Source organism: Arachis hypogaea, chromosome 10 (assembly GCF_003086295.3).
Source record: "Arachis hypogaea cultivar Tifrunner chromosome 10, arahy.Tifrunner.gnm2.J5K5, whole genome shotgun sequence".
Lineage (NCBI taxonomy): Eukaryota > Viridiplantae > Streptophyta > Magnoliopsida > Fabales > Fabaceae > Arachis > Arachis hypogaea.
Genome location: NC_092045.1, coordinates 377,867 through 398,556, shown reverse-complemented (window position 1 = coordinate 398,556; position 20,690 = coordinate 377,867). Strand labels below are relative to the sequence as shown.

At 32.2% G+C, this 20,690-nt stretch overlaps 1 protein-coding gene across 7 annotated transcripts; it reads left to right on the top strand.

Moving 5' to 3' along the window:
* Positions 1-1,285: 1,285 nt before the first annotated feature.
* On the top strand, positions 1,286-8,005 carry LOC112714323 (glycolate oxidase 1). Of its 7 annotated transcripts, XR_011866372.1 has the most exons (15): positions 1,290-1,477; positions 2,198-2,304; positions 2,451-2,593; positions 4,255-4,413; positions 4,487-4,611; positions 4,749-4,795; positions 4,905-4,982; positions 5,087-5,211; positions 5,329-5,395; positions 5,474-5,530; positions 5,610-5,679; positions 5,756-5,856; positions 6,243-6,429; positions 6,500-6,874; positions 7,694-8,005. XR_011866372.1 is itself a non-coding variant. In XM_025765896.3 (14 exons), exons 1-14 carry the CDS (start codon positions 1,384-1,386, stop codon positions 6,668-6,670), a joined length of 1,515 nt encoding a protein of 504 aa, XP_025621681.1. In that variant the 5' UTR covers positions 1,293-1,383; the 3' UTR covers positions 6,671-6,874. The 7 variants fall into 7 exon arrangements, 5 of the variants coding, with proteins under 5 accessions (XP_025621684.1, XP_025621681.1, XP_025621682.1 ...); XR_003159206.3 differs by lacking the exon at positions 7,694-8,005 and having other exon boundaries at positions 1,289-1,477; positions 2,385-2,593; XM_025765896.3 differs by lacking the exon at positions 7,694-8,005 and having other exon boundaries at positions 1,293-1,477; positions 2,385-2,593; positions 6,325-6,429.
* Positions 8,006-20,690: the final 12,685 nt, after the last annotated feature.

Sequence of the window (20,690 nt, the reverse complement as noted above, 5' to 3'; positions counted from 1 at the left end):
CTTTGCATTAAGTGACTCATTTTAGTCCCTGAAATTGAATGTCGTGCACCAAACTAGTCCCTTCACCAATTTTTTCTCATTTTTTTTCTATAAATTCAAAATTCTCAATATTTTTGAATGCATTAATTTCAATTCTATTTTTTCACACGTTCTTCAAATAAAAGTGTTCTTATAAAATATTTTTTCTCTTGCGAATACCCTATTCGCCGACTTGGAGTTAACGTGAAGGCTTTTCAAGCACCTTCACTACCATCTCCATCCTCTTTCAGTACTTTTATAAAATATTTTTTTCTTGCGGATACCTCTAATAGCCGCCGTCTTGGAGTTGACGTGAAGGCATTTCAAGCTTCCCTCATTATCATCTCCGACCTCTTTCGTCTAGATTGCAGATATCAAAAGTGGTAGTGAGGGTGGTTGAAGTGCCTTCAATCTAGCTCATTTATACATAACGAAAATGTGTATTTTATAAGAAAAAAATATTTATTTTAATTATTAATTTCTTGTTAAAAGCACATGTTTTTTTATGAAAAAAATGTGTCTAATCAATCATATAATTATTTTTTTATAATAACATACTTATATATTACAAAATTTACCAATATTAAATTATTAAAAAAATTATATAATTAAAACTAAAATCTTAATTTTTTTATAAAAGCACTTGTATTTAAATGATATATGAAAAAATAGAATTGAAATTAGTGTATCCAAGATATTAAAATTTTAAATTTAAAAAAATGAGAAAAAATTGGTGAAGGGACTAGTTTGGTACACGACATTCAATTTCACGGACTAAAATGAGTCACTTAATGCAAAGTGAGGGACTAATTTAGTGCATATACAACGATGGCATAATGATGACACGTGGACGAATACTGTTGCGACACGTGGTACAACTGGACACGTGGCCAAATAACATTGTGACACGTGGCACAACTATCTACGTCAGCATGCCACGTGTCACTGGTCACCACATCATCCTACCATTACACGTGGCCAAATCATGAAGTGACACGTGTCACTTACAGTCTACGTCATCATGCCATGTCATCACGTCGTTAATAGAAAATGAGTCAGGGACTACTATGGTGCATTTTTTTCAATCTCAGGAATGTAATTGGTGCAATTGGAATCTCAGGGACGATTTCAGTGCAAAACGCCAATCTCAGAGACTATTTTGGGGTTTAACTCGTTTTTGAGAAGTTGGTCAAGTTAAATACGTTTCGAACAGGATCGCTTTGTCTTTTGTAAAAATGGGACCGAGTTGGATGTTTATTCATAAATTAACTAATACAATGGGCCGCCGAGGTTTTCGAGAGGTTGGGCAAGTTGAATACGCGATACAATGCATTTTCCGCGGTTAGAGATTATCTGCAGAAAGTGATGGGTCCTTGTTTTGTTGAGGGGAAGGAACAGCTGAAGAAGAGAGCTGTAGGTTCTGTTGATGGAACCCAGGAGCCTGCAAGGAGGGAAAAAGGTTTGTTCTATTCAGTGGATTCTGATGTTAATGATCTTTCTTTCTTGTTTTGCATGTGTTGCTTACAAAGTTGTGTCTTTTGCACAATAGTGTTAGGTATTTTAGTGTTTCAAGTTCTAATGGTGTATGCTATGGCATATGGAGTGCAGTTCAAGTAGTTTTTCTTAAGTCGTTTGTGAAAGGTCTGAATTTTCTTGCTGGATAGTGCCAACCCTATCTAGTAACATCAGGCTTGATTGTTATATACTTTTAAGTCCTTCTTACAAGAGTTTCTAAACTGTATATGTTATTTGTTTTTTATTGCTTGTTTAACTAAGGTTATGCATAGTTATTTAGTACTCTAGAAATAATAATTTTAGTCACTTGCTATTTCCACTAGAAAAGAAATTTGCCACTTGATTATTGGCTGAAGTACTAACTACTAAATTAAATGTGAATGGGAGAAAATGCTTCCTTTACTTGGTTTATGCTTTTACCTTTGCCTGTTTTGTTACCAAGTGGGATTATGTTATCTGTTTTTACTCTTTTTTCTTTCTTTCCACTTACCAAAGGACTCTTTTCAAGAAGGGTCAGTTTAAGTTTAAATTTTCTTTTAGTAAATGCATGGTTTCTCATTATTGAAAACAAGTGACAATAATACAATTTATAACTCTCTTCATGAATTGCTATCCTACTCCTATTCTTTGTATTTACACGTATACTATATTATGTCCTCATTAGTATGCCAGAAGGGCAATCCTCAACTTCAACGCAAGGTCCATGCATTCTCAGATATGATAAAGGAGTTAAAGTATCTACTGCTGAGGAATTGGACAGAGAAAATTCAGGTAACAAAAATGCTACTGAGTTGAGTGCTGAAGTTAAAATAGCTCAAGAATCTCTTAAATCAAGTTTTTCGGAGCTACAGGCATGTGTCAAGGATCCTCTTCCTGAGACATTGAATATATTTGATATTGGATCTAAACTTGCACAGAAAGGTACGAATCAAGAACAACCTATTCAAAACAAGGATGGGGATGTTGATGTATCCAGCTCAAATGATATTGTTCTTTTCCAAACTAAAGATGTTGATCACAAGAAGTCTTCTATTCAACGTCCCAATTTAATAGTTATGAGGTAATAATGTTTTTATTAACTATTATAATCTGGGAGCATAGATCTTGAGGGTGGTATCTATTTCAAGGTAACTTTTTTCAATTAGGGAAAAAAATGTGATGCAGTGAAAACTTTGGGTTATGCAAATGTGGAGCATCAAGGACTCTTTTTTAACAATAAGATAGTTGCTAGAATCTTTTTTTTACCTGCTCGGATTATGCATTCACTTTGTAAAGATCTTTGTTATTAACTAAAATTTAATACATATAATTGATTAAACTATATTATTTTTGTCAAAATTAGATCAGACAAATTAATTTGGTCAAAAAATCGGTAAACCAAATTTTGAACTGATTTAAATTAATATTTCTTTTATAAAAAATAACTACAATAACCTTATTATAAAAAATAATTAAAATATATATATATATATATATATATATATATATATTTATATATTAAGAATCCTAAATTTTAACCCTTTTTTTGTGTCGTTATAGGGTTACAATTTAAGATTTTTTGGCCAAATCAATTTATCTTATCTAATTTTGATAAAAATAACATAATTTAATTAATTATATGTATTGAATTTTAATTACTTAAAGACATCTTTAAAAAAAGATGTTTTAAGCGTATTTATCTAAGTGGCTCTCTTGTAAAGAAATAAAGATTTAGTTAAAGAAATTTTTAAAGATATTAAGAGAGTAAAAATAAAAAATTTCAAAAACTTATATTTAATTAATGCGCTTAGCAAAGAACGTAGTTAGTACAAATTTAAATCTGCCATAGTGTTCCTTAAATTTCCAGTATATAAATTGTTGAAGCAAAAGGAAAAGTTTAAATAATATGTATTGAGAAATTAAAAAAATATATCAACAAAAGATAAATTGATAAGTTCAATCACTATATACAATAGATATTCATTTTTTAAATAATCATTACTACAAAAAAAAAAAAAAATCTTTCTCTCGTTACAGCTACTTGTCCGACAAAGTTGTCACACAATCACTGGCTATGGCTGTAATAAAACTTTTGTGATGTCATCGTCCACCATAATTTTCAACACTATCACATTCATGGACCCTTTTGAAGTGTCGTATATGCAGTGCCACTTTGATAATCATTGGTAACAGCCAAAAAGCCTTCACCAAAATTCAAAACGTGACATTTCTATGCTCACCAAACAAAATTCTTTAGTTCATGTCCCTTTCATTTTTACTTGTCTATGTTACATGTCTTATATCATTATATATCTACATTGTTATTATTTATTATTATTATTATCTGCTTTCATTCACTATTATCTCTGCACTATTGGCTGCTCTTTCTCAACCAGCTCACTTGGGTTAGTTCTTCCTTTTTAACTTGTTATTTTGAAAGATGGTTTTTCCAATCCATGTTCTTTCTTCTTCATTACTCTCTATTACTTTATAATGAACTTCATCAAAATCTGGAGTGGCTCACCTTTTCTTAGTATGAGTTTGTAAAATCTAAACTGAAAATTTATAGCTTAAGATGTGCAAATATTATTACTCATGATGAACATGTGGAGTAGAAGGATCCTACATAGAGTAGCACATACTTAAAAATCTTGAGTTTGATATGTGATGATAACTTCTTTCATCAGTAAAGGCTTCTAGTTTATTCATATTGTTAATCGTTGTTTTTTGCCACATCTTCAGGGGAAAGATAATTAAGATGGAGAACCAAATAACTAATGTGAATGAGTATGAGGCAATTGCAAAGCAAAAATTGCCAAAGATGGTTTATGACTTCTATGCTTCTGGTGCAGAGGACCAGTGGACTCTGAAGGAGAACCGAGACGCATTCTCAAGGATTCTGTAATATATCAAAGTTTACTTCATGCAATTCTTTCCAGTATCCCTTCTTACATGAGTATTTGGTTTGAAATAGGTTCCGACCGCGCATTCTTATAGATGTAAGCAAGGTAGATATGACAACAAGAATTTTAGGCTTCAAGATTTCAATGCCAATCATGATTGCTCCCACAGGCATGCAAAAGTTGGCACATCCTCAGGGTATCATCTCAAAACAAATTGTGAATTCGTGATTACTGCATACAGTACTACTCTAGTTTGAGAATATAACCATGATAGCCCTTATATATGCTTAAGCTAGTTTTTGGAATTGATAAAAAAAACCAACATTCATGCAGGAGAATGTGCAATAGCTAGAGCAGCATCAGCTGCTAACACTATTATGGTTAGTTTCAACATACATTTTCCTCCTTTATTTACTGTTCTTCCCAAACAATGTATTTGATCAACTCGCTGCTTTCTTTTATATATTGTTTTCATGATTCCCATCACAGACACTATCAACAATGTCTAATTATAGTTTTGAGGAGGTTGCTTCAACAGGACCCGGCATTCGTTTCTTCCAACTCTATGTAAGTATACAAGAAGAGTAATTTGATTGACATGGAACTAAACCATTCACACATGAACTTGATCTTCTAACCTGATCCTCAGGTGTTTGTTGCCTACTTGATAGATGTTTAAGGACAGGAATTTGGTTACACAACTTGTGAGAAGAGCTGAAAGGGCAGGTTTCAAGGCAGTTGTGCTCACTGCGGATCGTCCGTTTATTGGTCGTAGGGAGGCTGACATCAAAAACGGGTTAGCAACAACCATTTACAAAAGTTGACACCATGGTCATGATGGTAGAATTGAGTTGAGTCCTAGAGTTTGAAGATATATATGTGTTTGCCTTATCTGATATTGGGTTTTCTACAGATTCAGATTGCCACCAAACGTGACACTAAAGAATTTTGAGGGATTGGATTTTGGGGAGAAAAATAAGGTATGTATTGTTGTGATAATAAGTATGTATGGAGTTTTGAAATAAGACTCATTTCCCATGAATGGTGGTTGCTGGCAGGCTGGTAGCTCAGTTTCTCAAACTCGTCGCCATATTGATCCATCTCTTAATTGGAAGGTGATTCTTTACCTACAAACTTGAGTTCTACAATAACAATCAAGCTTATGTAAGCTCAGCTCCACTTAGTTACATCCAGGATGTGAAGTGGCTTCAAACGATTACTTCATTGCCAATTGTAGTGAAGGGTGTACTAACTGCTGAAGATGGTAAGTGAGTATAATTATTGAATCTTATCTTACATTACATTACAGATGCTTCTAACATTGTGTTTCTAAAATGCAGCAAGGATAGCCGTACAAGCTGGAGTTGCTGGAATCATTGTTTCTAATCATGGTGCTCGCCAACTTGACTATGTTCCTGCACCAATCATGGTTTTGGAAGAGGTAATGTTGCCATCTATTTCTTGAAACTTAGCCTCTCTGTTTGTTTATAGCGACATGACACTTGGAACAGGGACACAGAGACACAAAATCGTGTTTGACAGAAGAGACATGGACAAAAACAATGTGTTCAGAGACAGTGAATTAGTTTATTTTGTGTCCATCCTGAAAGAAAAGATACGGAGACACTAACAAGGAACACAACTTATTTTTCATTTTTTCTTTTATTATTCTTGTTAATTTTTCATAATTATATTTTTTATTATTATATTTTTCATCTCAAATTTGTTGAATGAAAAAAATTAAAATAAATTGAATTTTCATAATTTGTTCTAATTTATCACCAAACAAAATACAATAATACAAAATTTTGTGTCTCTTTCTATCAGTGTCTTGTCCTCTGTCCTGTTCTCAGAAACAAATGCAGCCTTAATGATTACGTAGGCATTGCATTTTGGTTTGCTTGAGTAGATAGTGAAAGCTGTAGAAGGAAGAATTGGTGTATTTGTGGATGGTGGAATCCGCAGAGGGACAGATGTTTACAAAGCATTGGCTCTTGGAGCATCTTCTGTATTTGTAAGTATTATGTATGAATTGAATCCATGAAGTGATATTGTGATATTGAAATTGAAAGTAATGAAATCAGATAGGAAGAGCAGTGGTGTTCTCATTAGCTGCAGAGGGTGAAGGTGGTGTGAGGAAAGTACTGAAGATGCTTAGAGATGAGCTTCAACTAACAATGGCACTATGTGGCTCTCCTTCACTCAAACATATAAGTCGTCACCACATTTTCACTCGATTTCCTTCCAACTTATAAATTTCATTTTTGTATATCTTAAGCTACCAACTTCAAACCTTGAACTTGTAATGGATGAGAGTGCACACATGTTGCTGTTATTTCTCATTCTTTTTAAGATGTGTAGTGAGTGAAATTGCAGGAGAATGTGCAACAGCTAGAGCTGCTACAATTATGGTTTCTTCACTAGTCACTGTCAGCAGAGTAATTTTGATAGCTGCCATGGTAATAATGATGCTTCCTTCTTCTGTTTTTCTATCTAATATAATAATGCAGCAAGGATAGCTGTAGAAAATGGAGTTGCTGGAATCATTGTCTCCAATCATGGAGGATAAAATTGAATCACATTATTGAAATTTTGTTGTTAACTATAAGTAGTAGGTTATGGAAACCAACGAGTAGTTATGCTCATTTTGGTTGAATCCCCCTTGTCTATGAATAGATAGTGAGAGGTGCGGAAAGGAGAAGCTGGTGTAGAGAACAGAGATGCTAAGCTTTTGTTTGGACTTTGGATATAGGAAAAAAAAAAGAGAAAAAAAAAAAGAAAATGAAGTTAATCTATGTGTTGTATGAAGGAAGAGAAAATGAATAGAAAAAAAATAGAAAAAAAAATTTGTTTAAATAAAAAAAATTATAATGATATAAAATTACATTAATATTTTTATAATAAAATATTTTATTTATATTTTATTATATTTTATATATATAAATCTCTATTATAATAATATATTAAAATTAAATTTATATTAATAATAATATAATTATGGATAACATTATAAACATATAAAAGATAATGAGATATTCTCCACGTACAAACGTTTTTTTATGTAAGTCTTTACAAGTCATTTGTATTAACGCGTTTTGGACTGTTACTGCACGTTCTCACTACACGTTCTTCTTCCTCTTCATCTTCTTCTTCTTTTCTTTCGTTTCTTATATTCTCTTTCTTCTTTTTTATTTACGTGTTTTTCTCTCTATTTTCTTTTTTTGTTATTTTTTATTTCCATTGTTTTTTGACATCAAGTTTTGAAATCGTTTTTGAAGAAGAAGAAGCAGCAGAAGATAAGGAGGAGAAAGAGAAAGAGTTCTAAATTATGCATAAGGTGTACTTCAACGAATTTTGGGTGTATTTCTTAAATCCTTTGGGTGTAGTTTTGTAATTCTTTAGGTGTATTTTTGTAATCCTTTGGGTGTATTTCTATAATCGTTTAGGTGAATTCCTGTAACCGTTTGGGTTATTTCTGTAATTATTTGGGTGTATTTCTGTAATCGTTTTGATGTATTTCTGAAGTTCCATTATCTTCAAATTTAGTAAGAAACTCGTTTTCATGGAGGAAGAAGAAGAGTCGTTCATAATGCATGGTGAGTAGCGCGCTTTGAAAATAGAAAGTGATTGAATAACGTGCGTTTATTTATTCTTGAATGTGGGAGTGTAATGCGTGTGTTTTGTTGAGCTTGTGCCAACTTGTAAGACTTATAAATCAAAAAGACTTGTATATATAGCAAGCCTCAAAGATAATATATATATATATATATATATATATATATATATATATATATATATTTTTGTAATGAATGGAATATTTTTTTGATAAAACTAACACAAATATTTTTTTCTTTTTATTTTTTTGGTATCCAAAAAAAAAATTTCATTATTTTTTTTCTCTTATTTTTTTTAAAACCAAACATGGCGTAACACATTGTTTGGATTGAGGGATTTTTGAAAGGAAAGAAAATGAACAAAAAAGTAAGTTTTTTGTTGTTTGGATGAGAAGAGAAAATAGAAAAAAAAATAGTATGAGATCACTAAATTATTTTTCTCCCCACAAATGAAAAAGAAAAAAGAAAAATGGAACAATATGAATAAAATTATACATTTATCCTTTATCATTAATAAATTATAATTTACATATAATATATATAAAAATATTAATATAATTTTATACTATTATAATTTTTTTCATTATTTTTTCATCTAAATAAAAAAAATTATTTTTTTATTTATTTTTTTTTAATTCAAATAACATATAAATAATTTTATTTATTTTATTTATTTTTTTTTATTTTCTTTTCTTTATTTTTTTTTTCTATATCCAAACAAAGTGTAAGAGATAAACTTTAACTAACTATGGCTTTATGTGATCACCCACTGCAAACCACAATCTTATTCACATTCTTTCTAGCTTATAGCATCATATGTTGCACTCATACTTAATTTACTGTGTAAATATCTTAGCCTGCACCCACTGATTCCTCCTGACACTTTCAAATTTATTGCCAGCTAGCCATGGACTATTTCAAATTAAATTGCTTAATCAACTTAAATTACTTCTTGCTAGCTAGTATTTAGCCACACGTTTTTTTAATTTTTATTTACTTTAATGAGAGGTTTAAAAAGGGTACGAAATTGCATTTTACGTTACCTTATTAAGTAAGCGTATGTTACAAAGTTAAGTCATATATTAAAATGTTTTTTAATTTTTTAAAATAAAAAACTCAACACAATAAAATGAAGTATTAATAAAAAAATATTAAATAGAACAAATAAATAAATTTCTAATCATCTTTAATAAAAATTATTAATAACACAAAAAATCAAATATTACTTAACTCTTTATAATTTCTAATCGATTTATTGACTACTTTGTAATATATGATTCTTGATTCCTGAATATTTTGTCATTTCTTTTTATCTAAGTGCTCCAAATGATAACAATAAAACCAAACTCACTAACATTCTATCAAATTGACTGCACGATTGACTCCTGAACCACGTAAACTTACGGTCATTTAGTTCTATATCCACCAGTTTCATATTACTCTTAACACACTAGCGTCTTTTCTTTCTTCTAAGTGTACAACCTCATTAAAGACACCCATGTAGCAAAGAGGAACTTGAGATAAAAAAAAATTCAACTCTTTCCACACAACAAGCTTCTTTTCCTTTGTATACGCACCATACACCATGCAAACCGTATAAATAAAAATTATTATTTGTCAATTTCCTTCTATACACAATCATCTCTTCTCTTTGTGACAATTACTCAACCTAAACATCATATCATTTTCCATTATTAATAAATCTCCATAAGCACCTTCCAATCTCACAAATTCCAAACCCACCGCATCATTACTCCAAAATTATACTACATCAAATTTAGTAATCACCTCTTTTTTTATCTCTATCAATTCTAACATATTCATATTATACATACCTTCTCAAAATATTTTTTATTTATTTATTATATTAAAAATATTTTTTAATATTTTATTTTTATTACAAAAAATTTATTGAATATACTAAAAAATAAAAATATCTTCTTTCATTAAAAAAATATATATTTTTTAATAATTTAACAGCATCCAAAAAAATTTTCAAATCAGCTATAGCGGATGATCAAGCTATAGTGCATTCACCTACTGCTTAAAAAGGAGTAAAGGACAAATTCGTCCCTAAACTATTTTTTCACGGACATTTTCGTCATCGAGAATTAGAAAATACATTCATGTCCCTGACCCTCCGAAAAAGTGGACATATTTACCCTTCCATTAGAGTCGCTCTGTTTGACCTGACGAAAAACGGTGACGTGGCTCCTATGGCACTGACCTGACCGTTACGGGCTGTCACGTTGGATGTACTTTTGAAAAGAGAACATATTAGTCCCAGGAACCCAAATGTTGTCGTTTCTCCCTCACCCCTCCAAACAAACCTTAATCCCTTTTTGCATTTTCAACCAATATTCCAGATTCAGATGAAGAACAAAGCAATTCAGTGACATATTCACCAACAACAGAGCACAAATTTAATTTCACAGGCTCCGTTTACAATTCAACCAGTCCAGATTGTGCAATTTATGAAGAATCAGCAACTTACAAAAAATTACATATGGAGGAAACGGCTTTGGCCGAAGAGAAAGTTGCCATCCAGGGCGGCAGAGGGTTAAATCTCCTATCGCAGCAAGTGGCGCTGGCGAAGCTGCAATTCTACATTGAGGGCTGGATCCTGAGCGGCGAGGAAAATTGGTATTGGCTTTTAGTCCCCGAAGTGTTCTTGCGGTGGCGTCGTAAGCGTGTGCGGCGTCCTCGGCAGAATCGAAGGTTCCGAGCCAAACCCTTACTTTCTTCAATGGGTCTCTGATTTCGGCGGTGAATCTTCCCCACGGTCTCTTCTTCGCGCCGCGGTATCTAACTTCCTTCAATACTGGCATCGGCCCTGATCCGTTTACCTCCGCCGCCGCAAACGCCGCAGTGGGTTTCAGAGCCGCAACTCCTCTGCCTCTTCCCATGGTGATGGCTTTGGTTTTCAATATAAAAAAGAGTAATTTGGTGATGCTTTAAGGAACAAAGCGGAACTCAAATTGGGAAACGATGAAAAGAATCAAGCTTTAAAATCAAATAAGCATTTCAGTGTGTGAAATTTTGATGGGTTGTTCACACTGATTTTCAAGAAAGAAAGAGAGAGAAAGAAAGAAAAGCAACACCTCCTTCTCCTTCTCCTTCTCCTTCTCCTTCTCCTTCTCCTTTGAATCTTTATCTATGTTGTTGGGTGTGGTGTGGAGGGTGCGCATGGGGGAGGGGAGTAGAGTGTGTTAGGGTAAGCGAGGGAGTGGAAAGGGATGGGGATAGGGCAAGGAGAGGAGGGGCAGCGTAGGTGGTGGTGGAAGAGGGAGTCAAGGGGAAATATGTCTTGTTTTGAAATGACATCGTTTGGGGTGGGAGGACTAATATGTCCTGTTTTGAAAAGCTACACATTTTGGTGTGAGAGGACTAATATGTCCTGTTTTAAAAAGTTACATGTCACGTGTGCTCCTGTAACGGCCAGGTCAGTGCCACGGGAGCCACGTCAGCATTTTCTGTTGAGCCCAACAGAGTCACTTTAGCGGAAGGATAAATTTGTCCGTATTTTGGAAGGGTCAAGGACATGAATGTATTTTTCAATCCTCGGAGACGAAAATGTCCGCAGAAAAAATGTTAGGGACGAATTTGTCCTTTACTTGCTTAAAAAGTAAATACGGTCAGATTTATATGCATTGATATGATAAATCTAACTATAAACCAAAAGTGGTCATCCTACCAAACATGACCACCAATTCCACATATCATCATAATCATAATGAGATCTATTATCCAGAAAAATAAACAAGGTGGATCAGACCAGCCAACGCCATATATTATTTGTTTGTAACTTTGGGGTCTCTTTTGTGGAGTTTATAAACAAGGTGGAAGCAGTTTCGGACTGTGAATCTTTTAAATTTTCAGGTAGTGATGGATATAATATAAACTTCATTAAACAATGTTGGGAAGAGATTGGCCAGGAGTTCCCTGCAGCGGTGATAGGGTTCTTCCAAAGTGCGAAGTTACCAACTGATGCGAATGTCACGTGGGTGACGCTAGCTCCAAAATTTGTGGGTGCCAATGAGATCAAGGACTTTTGGCCGATTAGTATGGTGGGGTGTGTCTATAAAATGATTTCTAAGGTATTGGTGAGGAGGTTGAGAACAGTTATGCCTGGATTGGTAGGAGAGACGCAGACTGCTTTTGTGAAGGGTAGAAAGATTCATGATGGTGCCCTGATTGTCTGTGAGACGGTGCAATGGTTTAAGACACATAGAAAAAAGGCGGCAATTATAAAACTAAATTTTCAGAAAGTATATGATAGAGTCAGGTGGAGTTTTGTATGTGGATATTGTGTTACAAAAGATGAGATTCGGATAAAGATAGAGAAGTTGGGTGAAGGAGTGTGTTAGTACAGCCACTATGTCAGTCCTAGTGAATGGTTCTCCATCCAAGCCGTTTAAGATAGAGAGGGGCCTAAGACAAGGAGATCCACTGTCTCCTCTTTTGTTTGTTCTTGTGGTGGATGTGTTGCACAGGATGTTGGGGGAAGCTGTAAGGAATGGGCGTATTAATCCATTACTGGTTAGAAGAGATCACATTGAACTGTCACATCTCTAATTCGCGGATGATACTATTTTGTTTTGCCCTCCAGAGACAGCGACAATTGTGAATTATAAGAGGTTGTTGCGCTGTTTTGAGCTGATGTCGGGTTTGAGCATCAACTTTGATAAGTCAAATCTGATCTCAGTTAACTGTGAGCAAGAGTGGGTGGAGCATGTGTGTGGCCTCCTAGAGTGCAAGCAAGCTGTTTTACATGTCAGGTATCTTGGGATTTCTCCAGGAGCAAACCCGCGTTTGGTGAATACTTGGAAACCGGTCATAGATAAGGTAGAAGAGAAGCTCAGTTTATGGAAAGCGAAGGTTCTAAACAAAGTAGGCAAGCTAGTTCTTATTAAATCAGTGTTGAATAGCCTGCCAGTATACTACCTTAGCCTATACAAGATGTCGAAGGTGGTGGCTGACAAGTTGATTGCCTTACAGAGGATGTTCCTGTGGTGTAAGGAGGATGGTAACAATGATATACATCTAGTGAAGTGGGAAGTGGTTCAGGTACCTAAAAAGGCTGGGGGGTTGGGGGTCGGGGATGCAGTGCTCAGGAACACAGCATTGTTGTTTAAGTGGTGGTGGCGGTTTTTCAAAGAAGATTGTCCGTTATAGAAGAAGATTATCTGTTCGTGTAACAATTTGAATCACAAGGTTATGCTTTCTAGTCAGACTTTACCGGTGAAGGGTGGCCCTTGGAAAGAGATATGTCAGTTGAATATAAAAGCACAGCAGGTAAAAGAAAAAGTTATTAGTGGGCTGGCAATGGAAGTTGGTGATGGACGAATGACACTGTTTTGGGAAGATAACTAGGTCTAGGGTGGTCCTCTGAAAGCGCATTTTTCAAGGCTCTTTTCTGTTTCAAACCAGCAAGGATCTGTGATAGGGGACTGTGATTCTGGGATAGGTTTGAGTGGATTTGGAATTTTCATTGGAGGAGGGAGCTGTTTCAATGGGAATTGGAACTAGTTCACCAACTTCATGATAGGTTAAGACCAGTGAAGCTATCAGCTGACAGAGAAGATAATCTTGTTTGAAAATTTGATAATAAAGGTATTTTTCTACTAACTCTTTTCTGCAGGTGTTGTAATCGGAGACTCTTTCGGAGAAGATTACGAGTTATAGCGTCACAACTTTGATCTGGATAGGGTTGGTTCCGCCTAGAATTGAACTGTTTGGTTGGTTTATTTTAGTCGGTAGAGTGAATACTAAAGAAAGGGTGAGTAGATTAGGCATAACTCGTTAGCATGATAGTATTTGTGTCTTGTGTAAAAAGGAGATTGAATGTGTTCATCATTTGTTTGTGTTCTGTGAGTTTACGTGGCAGGTGTGGTGCGTCTAGTTGAGATGTTTTCATAGAAATTGGGCTGTCCCAGGAAGCATTAAAGGCTTGTTTGAGAAGTGGAATGGAACACCTAATAGAAAAGAGGAGCAGAAGAGATGGCTGACTGAGTTCTTTGCGGTTATTTGGAACGTCTGGTTGAAACGCAATAACAGAATTTTCAACAATAAAGAAGTAACTGTTGATATCACTAGTATTGATCCTACTGGTTGTTGATGGCAATATCAGAGATAACATAAGATTGTTAACCTTGTGTTTAGATTTGTTTTTGTATCTGTCTATTTTATACTCCACTCTCATGTGTCAAACTTGATTTGTTTCAAAAAAAAAAAAAACAATTTTATATTTCACAAAGATGCAACTTTTATACAAACATAACTTTAGTCACAAAAAAAAAAATACAAACATAACTTTAAACGTTCAAAACGTTTTTGACATACCATGATCCTAAATTCCTAATAAGTTGACTGATGATACCAAACTTACCAAAACTGTTCATCACCAAAAAATATATATATAAAATATTTTTAAAGTCTTGGTCCTCTAAGATTTTTTATTCTATAAAATTCTCCTGACGGAAAAAAAAAAGGGTTTTAGTATTCCGATAAAATAAAAATACAGAAACAAAAATTATCAATTAAAAATATAGTTTTAATTTTACGCCTTAGGGTAGCAGTGTCCCTTTCCTAATAAATGGGATATTCACAGGCGAAAAATTAAATGAACTATAATTTCAAGAATAAAGGCAAAAGCTATATTAAAGGAAAAAAGAAGAAATTAATTAAAGCTTGTAACTATTTGAAAAACAAAAAAACAAAGAGATATTTGATATGTATGATACATGTAGTAGCTTCATACAAAACAAGAAACAATATTCATCATCAGTTGGGGCTTCCTTCTATGATCTAATCTAATTAATTAAGTTATAACAGCTGCTAGCTAGTGATGGTGGTAAGGGGAAGCTTCTTGGATTCGATTCTTTCTCTTCTGTAGGAACCTTTGCAGCGATCTTTTCATGGAAAGTCCAGTGCCAGCAATAGTGTTATGCACTTGTTGATTATTATTATTCAATAACGGTGGTGGTGGCGGCGGTGATGATGATGAAGATGGCTCCGATGATGATGATGATCCCGTTGTTGGTGTCCTAATAATATTGGCTTTTTTATTTGCAAGCATTAAGATTGATTTGGCCTGCATGAACGTGATTCACATGAACCCACTAATTAGTATCACACGATTAAAACAAGTGTCTACGAATTAAATATTAAAGAAAACTACATGGTATTAATATATTATCTATTAATATATTATCTGCTAATTTATTGTCAATAATAATTAATTATTATATTTTAAATATATGTATAAATATTTTTATTAGACACATCTGTAAAGACTTTTTTATTAAATAGAGTCATAAATAAAAATTGACAGAAATTGATAAAAATACTGTTAATAACATAGCGAATTTGAAATATTAAATATTATTAGTAGTATATATGATATGTATTATGAATTTATGATTTAGACGACGACTATCAAAATTGACTAGTTTGGTATTGGTCATTATAAAGTGTACAAATTGGGCGACTTAGAACATTATATTATGAAAGCGATAATACATGGACCACACCGCTAGCTTTGAAGTCTGTATTATTCAAACTTTGAACAAGTTTCTAGGAAGCTTCTTAATTTCATGCCAAATTAATTCATTAACGCAATACACACCATACCTACTGCGTCTTGTCTCTTTGGATTATCCCTAAGTTTTGATTTGCCCATAAACCACCAGCTTCTTGTCGGTGTCAGTCAACTATAACATACTATTTTTATTTATCTATCCTTTTAAAAAGTGTTTATATAATTATATATCTGTGTGTCTCTCCCTAAAAAATAAAAATCTCAAACGCGGTTTCATATAAATTAATTAACGCAAATCCTAATGTATGTAGTGCCAAGCTATACGATTCTTCATCACACATTCACACCATATTATTTATTTTCATTAAGTGGATATAATTTTTTTTTTTGAATTTTGTGGTATAAACTTACAAGCTAGTAAAACAAAATCTGACAGAACGATTTTCCTTCCTGTGATCACTAAACTATTGTTCTCTACAAAGATATAGGCTTAATTTAGTAAAGTTTTTATTTTTTTAAAATAGATTATCATATTTATATTTAGTAAATTAAATAAAAAATAACTTTTAATAAACACAAGTAATATTAATTGCATTTAGTAAAATTTAAAAATATTATAATAAACATAAATATAAATATTAATTTTAAAAATTAGTTAACATATAAAGTTATACTAGACTTTTAAATTTTGAAAAGTTTTATCTTAAGTGTTTTTAAAAGTATTCCAAGTTGATCTTTTTGATTTACCAAACATAAAATAAGAAATTTGAACTTTTAAAAAGTATAAACATCTCTTCAAAAAGTTTTACCAAACCAAGTCGTGTGATAAAATCGGTCTAATATATTGTATTTAGTGTAACTAACAAAGTAACAATTTTCTTTAAATTTTTTAGACTAATGGGATGATGACATCTGTTGGTCTTAATAATCTTCAATAATGAAATTAATCGATGTTATATTGTCTTAATTATGGTAGTAATTTGCAAATGAGAAATGTTAAAGTGACTAATATTGTTTTCTTATTTATTTTAATATTTGAACTAATACTAACCAACTCTCTATTTTTTCTCACTAAAAGTGTTACTTCCTAGAATTTTTCCTTTAAGAATATACGTTGTTAATCGGCATAACTCTATAGGCCTTGTTCAATAATCCATATGGCTCATGTTGATGAATTCCCATCTAGATTAGTTTCCTAATAACCACTTATTTTCAACTAATCATACTCTAGCTACTTGAATAATGCACTCAGATATGGATGATAATAAGATAAAGAGCACAATAAGAGTGCAAGAAGAGATGTATGTACCTGAAGCTCTGTGACATCAGAAACACAAATCTTTCCGTCATAGAAAATTGTAATCTGGCGTGGCTGGCTTTGCCTTTCTTCTTGCTTTGGGCTCCCGGAATCATAGGGAGGAAAGAGCCCAAGTTCCAAGTTGCAATTTCTCCGCATCTTTTTAATTACTAATTTCTTCTTCTCCTTAATTACTTTGCTTATATAATAGAAGATGAGAGCTGTGAGAGAGAGAATGAAAAAAACGTTGTTGGAAGTATGGAGTACTATGGAGGAGAAAATGGGTGTTATTGGAGGAGATATATACGGAATGAAAAGCGATTTTATTGGCAAAAGAAGAAGTTGGAAAACACGCAAAGCACGACATAAAAAACATAATTAAGTTCCGGCGGATATTAGTAGTAAACACAGAAATAATTTCAAGTGCTATGAATTTAAGCACGTGTTCCATGATTTCACTAAGATTTATGTCGCATGTGTGTAGCACCCCACCGTATACCATGTTCTGCCTATGCCACGTTTATAGTCACCGCTCAAAAGAGACCACTCCTACTTCTTTCTACTAAATCAAAAGTCAAAACATATTTTTAGTTAACTATTCTAACTTTTATTATTAACGAGCTCCTCGTTTTTAATTAAACTTCTAATTCTGCTAATCTTTTCTTTTACTAATTCCTGCTTTGACAATTGAACGGTACCGTCTCTACTACCCTTTCAATTTAATTTTCATTATACTTGTTTATAATTTATATCAGTTTCTTTCTTTGTTTCTTTGTTTCTTTATATATAAAGTAAAGTATTATTTTTGTCCCAACATTTGGGATAAATCTCAAAGTTGTTTCTAACGTTTCAATCGTCCTATTTAAGTCTTTAACGTTTCAAAATTGACTCAATGTTGTCTTGCCGTTTGAGATTCATTAACAGAATTGAAGGTGGGACAAAATTGAGACGATTTTGAAACGGGATTTAAATAGGATGAAAACGTTAGGAACAAAAATAATACATACAAATAAATTTTAATTTAATTTTATCTTTTAATAATATTAATTTTTTTACTGTACATAATATTCAATTATTTTTTAATTATATCTAAATAAATTACATTTAATCACATTATTTTTATTTTAAATAAATTTATTTTTTTTAATTTTAAAAAATTTTGATACATTATAGACAAAATGTATAATTTTATTTTATTATATATATATATATATTGCAAGTTTATATACTAGTCATTCTACAAACATTTTATGATAACTAAAACTCTTTAAGAGTAAAATTATAAAAAAAAATTATTTAAAATGAAAGTAATATGATTAAGTGTAATTTACTTAGATGTAATTAAAAAATAATTAAATACTATGTATGGTAAAAAATTAATATTATTGAAGGATAAAATTAAAATTTATTTATAATTATTTTTGTCCCCAACGTTTTCGTCCTATTTAAATCCCTAACGTTTCAAAATCATCTCAATTTTGTCCAGCCGTCTGTTAACAGATCCCTAACAACAGAACAACATTGAGTCAGTTTTAAAACGTTAGAGACTTAAATAGGACGATTGAAACGTTAAGGACAACTTTAAGACTTACCCAAAACATTGAGAGAAAAATAAAAAAACGATACTTTACTCTTGTATATATAAAGAAAACAGACTTCGTTTTACTGTTATTAATATCATCAAGAATGTGAAACATGCTTTTAGAATTTTCAATGAATTTAATAAGATGATTAAGTATATATTAAAATGAATTTCAATATATATGTATCCCATCCACATAAATGTATAATATCTTCTCCAATACAAGTTGTGATCACATTCTGTAAAGAGATATTGTTTTAATACATTAATATATGTTATTATCAGTGATTTAGATGCTTCTATTGTTGAATTAAATTTGTAAGGAATAATAATAATAATAATATTAAATGAGAGAGAGATCATAATTAGGCTGTGATCATTTTCAGTACCTAACAAGAAGCAGATCTGATCGAATCAAAGAAGAACATGCATGATGCAACAAAGCAACAACACGAGACATATTTCATTTTCCTTTCTTTTCCTTTTTGCTCGTTAGTCACGCCGCCGTACCTAACAGTATAAGTTAATAATGATAATAATAAATAACGGAATATCGTAGTTTTTTTAGATTTTAAACAAATAAACGTGATAAAATGAATAAATAGTACAGTAGTATACTAGTATTTCTTTAATCTTTATCATCGGTTATTTTGATATTTCAACGTTTCAATCCTTTTTTTTCTTTTGCTTTTACTCTTGACAACGACATAAAAAGTGTCAAATTTGATATTTTTAATCATTCAATTCTCACAATCCGAAAATAAATTTTGTTCCAGAAGAAATTACGTCATATAGAACATGGATCACATGAGATTAAGATTAATTAAGTTTGTGGTATCCTTAAAGTAGAAATAGAAATATGGGAAATATGGCATGTGATAAAAAGAGTTGATTTTGTGTGAGGTTTCCTGGTTTAGGTTGATTTGGCTGATGAAAATGGAGATACTGGCATGCAAATAAAAGATTCATAGTTGATTGAGGAGTTTGATGAATATGAATAGCCTCCTTTCATGCATTTGCAATCACATGCATGTGGCTTAATTAGTGCCATGCCGACTTGCAATAATAGCTAGCTATGCTTCTTCATAACATAACACATTATGGATGTAACACGTTAAGTTATTAGTTATTACTTATTCGAATTGAGAAATGCTATTTGTACACCAAAATCAACTACTATAGTTTAATTTATTTTCAAAATGTATTTATATTCCAACATGTATTTTATACTAGTGGCTGACTTTGGTGGCTGATTTTAGTGTACACGTAGCATAATTCGAATGAATTAGGATTGTATATATGCTACCACAAACATTGAAACATAGCACGTGGAATTGGAATTGGAATCACTAGCTTAGCCAGCTACTACTTTCATACAACTCTGATATGTTTGCCAACGCTTCACATTCACATGTTGAAAATCAAAATGAGCTGCACTTGAGACATCTTCTTCTTCTTCTTCTTCCATGAGATTATTGTGTCCTTTGTGACATGTGTATGGCTAAATCTAGAAAGGAGAAACAAAATGAATTGTCCATAATAAGGGTTTCCTCCAACCTAATTTGTCCTCCTCCTTTTTCAGTTCTACAAATTAGGCCATTATTATTGATAGCATGCACATGATGAATTTGTAAGAACTTAGCTTGTTGAATTCGGCCATTTCCTCTAACATATTTGTTTCCTTTGTTTTCTTCTGCATGGAAATTGTGGGATGCGCCTACCTTCTGCCTATTGCCTAGCATAAGACATGTGATACATCTAAGTTTATTTATGCAATTGTCACACATGAAAAAGGAGGGGCTAGAACCCTGTTTTTCAAGGATCTTATTAACAGTCTAAACCCCTTTTTTTAGACTGTTTACTGCTAAGTTTCTCTCTTACATCGTATACTAAGAGACAACTAATCAAATAAAGATGTTAAAAACATCTTTTTACAAAGATTTTTGTGTTAAAAGTGTACTTTGTTTGTTTAGCTACACTTTTAAAAAAATAACATTTTTACAATATATTAAAATCAAACCTTACAATTCATCATCTAATAGTAAAAAAGATTCATCTTCATATAAAAATAATTGTAAAATCTTCATGATAATATCCAGCATACTAAGATGCCCATATACCTCAGGGCTTAAAGGGGTGGGAGGGAATAACTATTGCTGGAATGAATGAAAAAGGTGAAATAATATGGTAACACAAGCAACTTTTTTATTTTTTATTTTTTGCAATCTCAGACAATTGAATA

What these genes read in the sequence shown, in the direction of transcription:
- LOC112714323 (XM_025765896.3), top strand. Translation starts at nt 1,384, where the DNA reads ATGGGTCCTTGTTTTGTTGAGGGGAAGGAACAGCTGAAGAAGAGAGCT. An exon ending in ATTGGACAGAGAAAATTCAG is followed by an intron (nt 2,305 to 2,384) that starts GTAACAAAAATG and finishes TCGGAGCTACAG; the next exon opens with GCATGTGTCAAGGATCCTCT. An exon ending in GACGCATTCTCAAGGATTCT is followed by an intron (nt 4,414 to 4,486) that starts GTAATATATCAA and finishes GGTTTGAAATAG; the next exon opens with GTTCCGACCGCGCATTCTTA.